This window comes from Atheta coriaria, unplaced genomic scaffold, assembly GCF_025399875.1.
Source record: "Atheta coriaria isolate IRGN ID8LTWV9N9 unplaced genomic scaffold, Caltech_Dcor_3.1 scaffold527_size3122, whole genome shotgun sequence".
Lineage (NCBI taxonomy): Eukaryota > Metazoa > Arthropoda > Insecta > Coleoptera > Staphylinidae > Dalotia > Dalotia coriaria.
In genome coordinates, this window is record NW_027049996.1 from 1 (window position 1) to 3,122 (window position 3,122).

General features: G+C 39.3%; 1 protein-coding gene across 1 annotated transcript; it reads right to left on the reverse strand.

Moving 5' to 3' along the window:
* Positions 1-5: 5 nt before the first annotated feature.
* LOC135803048 (intermembrane lipid transfer protein VPS13B-like) lies at positions 6-3,116 on the reverse strand (the record flags this gene model as incomplete). The annotated part of the gene is made up of 1 exon (XM_065316672.1): positions 6-3,116. A coding segment is annotated over exon 1 (3,054 nt), but the record flags the coding sequence as incomplete, so codon positions are not given.
* Positions 3,117-3,122: the final 6 nt, after the last annotated feature.

Here is a 3,122-nt window from a genome sequence, read left to right on the forward strand (position 1 = left end):
ACAGCAAGTGTATGCGCAGCACCCGCACCAAATAAAACCCTTATCGGTTGAGAGATAATATTAATCCCTATTGTTTTCGCTAGAGAGACTTCAAATTTAAACGAGAATGGTTCTATTAATTGTTGGAGTGTGAGAAAAGCATAATCCAAGATGGCGCACTTCGCATTGCAGTTGATATCGAACACCGCCATTTCGAATTTCCACGTTGCTAGATAAGCATTTGCGTTATCTATGGTCAAAGTCACAACGTGTTGATAATCCGGTATAAGTAAATCCGAGTAGAATTTTTTCAACCCTTTAGGCATCGTATAATTAGCTCGTTTATCAAAGTAATTGATGAGGTTAACATTGACCGATGCAATGTGTACAGCCAGAGTGAGTTGTGGAATCAAATGTTTGTTAAAATAAGAATCAATTCTTATGCAACCAGCTAACGCTCGAGGACTAACGAATACCCTAGACTGATGATAGTCTTTAATCATAGGTGCTGTTAACACCACTCTCCATGTACACGCGACAGCTGGTTGCGGATAACTCTTTGGCAGTTCCAAATGACACATCTCGGTCTCCGAAAGATAAAACTGTGTGAATGTTTGATAACAACCATGACAATCAGACCAATATTCTAGATGACACAAAATCTGCTCGTCTTCTTCGTTTCCAGTGCTTATTTTAAAAGGAACCGGAAATACTCTAACCTTAGTCAGCGCCCTCGGTTGAGGATATCTCCACGCCATCGCGGATACGTTTCTATTCCAGAATACAACCTGATAGGGTAATGGCAACTCATCAATGTTGTTACTCGTTGAATCTACAAAATGGAAGGCTCCGGCACGTAGATCATCTTTGTAATGTTGTTCTTTTTCAGTTACAGGACCTTTGGATGGTTCTTTTCTCATCTTTGAAGTATCTTCGGAGTTTTTAGGGAAATTCCTAGATAACTCCTGAATATCCTCCAATAAATCTTGAATATTTAAAACCTGATCAGGGCTGATATCCAATACGATAGCATCGCTCTCGGCGGAGATCTGAGTCTGTGGACTTGAATTCATCGACTGCCATGACTCCCAGAACAACGTAACCTCAAATGAAGTACTCCATGGATTCAGTATTAATTTTGATGTACCATTGGAAACACACCCAATTGTCATACATTCTATACTCGTAGTGTTTAATAACTTCTCCGGGCGATTTTGTATGGATAAATTGTTTGTCAAGCTTGAAAAAGCAACACTAACCTCAACATCGTTTTTCGTGTGCATCGCAAGCACCATTTGTGATAATTTTAAATTAATAATAGATAAACCTTTAAACTTCTGTTTGATCAATTCATATTTTAAATAATGTTCACCTTTTATGGTTGTTTTCGGTGCTCGCACGTGCAGAACCTCCATATCCGGTTTTGAATCTGCCTGACTATCAGTAGAACTAAATCTACCACGTGGTACTATAATATTAGATAAAAATTTATCCTGAATCTGTAGAAGATACAACCATCTAGATAACGAGCATACGATTTTCGTCGGTTTTGCAATATCCACATCCAAAGTTGCAGGTTTTCCTATACCTTTACTCCATTTTAAGGTTAAGAAAGCTGGGAGTACACCTGTATCAAGATGGGGTTCCCCTGATTTTGTTTCTAGTAAATGCGTACCAAAATCATCCTCGCTTGGTATACTCTTCAAGATTTTATGTCCACCATGTCCATCGACTTTGATACAGACATCATAACATGATATCTGAATTTTTCTGCATAGCAATGTATCCGACATGAAGCAATTCGGTTGCGATAAGGAAAAATACAACAAAGGAAAAAATCTCCTTGCGTGCATTTTTACATCAATCACACTTTCCTCTTCGGAAGCTTCGTAACCTTTATCGCTTTCATTTTCTTTGAAAAATCGGGACATGTCACTCCTAGTAGAAGTTTCAAACTCATATAAAACCAGTGAAACCTTTCCGCCTGTTATTAAAACATCTAGAGGTATAAACGTCGATGTGTTACTCAACGTTGAAGAAGATTTAACAATTGCTGGTGCACCAGGTGATAAAATGGACTTTTCACTTAATTCGCTCATTTTTCTCAAAGCACCAAGCACACCACTGTTTGTTTTCAAAGAGAAAGAACTCCGCAGGTCTGAAGCTTGTGTCTCTATACCAGAATCTTTAGTCACATCCAACTCTACTTCCAAATCACATTCATCTTCCGGTTGATAAATGGAATACGGAAATATAACCTTCGATGGTTTGTTCGCGTCATTCTGCGCTAGTAAAACATCCAAAACACCAAGCGCCTCATCACTCAACGACATTATCAGCTTAATCTGCTCGAGGGACACCGTAAAATTAATATCCGATATGAAGTTAACCTCAATTGAATGCCCACAGATGATATCATGCTTGTAGATCATTGCCGGCGCGTAAATCACCGAGATATCAAATTTAGATATCAGAGACCAGTAGGTAATCTCCGGGCCTGACTTGAGTTTACCTTTTTCCAGATTATTCCATTCCAGCGCTGGGTTTTCACTCATTGTTTTCAACACAGACATACTTTTACCTCTATTCTTTAATAATTGACTTATCTCCGTCCACGAACCGGAATTCATGCATATACCGTTAATATCCAGTTGATATTGACGATCCTCCATCTCACTTCCGGGGACGTTCAGAATCCGCGCCTGCGCTGCTTGTTGGTAAATATCCGGTCTGCATGGAGTTCTACAGATGGGATTCACAGCGCTCGGCGATAAATTAATGCGATTCACTTGAAATACGCAAGTGTTGTGCACTGTACCGGCTTTTCCCATGTCTACCGAAGGCATGATCAATCTAAACCCGTTGAATTCAATGTACGTCAACGGTAAACTGCGATTGCTAAGAATTAAACTACTGGAAGATGAGACCTTCCTGGGTTGTGATGATAACGCTGGTACTTGTAGTAAAGGTTCCAGTACTAAGAAATAATTTTTCAAAGTGACAGGTGATACCAATAGATCAATAGGTTGAATACTGAGCATTATTTCAGTCATGTAGCGTGAGTACACAAACTCCGCCATTTTGTCTTCATCCGCGGTGCTTTTTTTCTTATTTTTGTTTTTTTGCTTGTTAGCACCCCATAG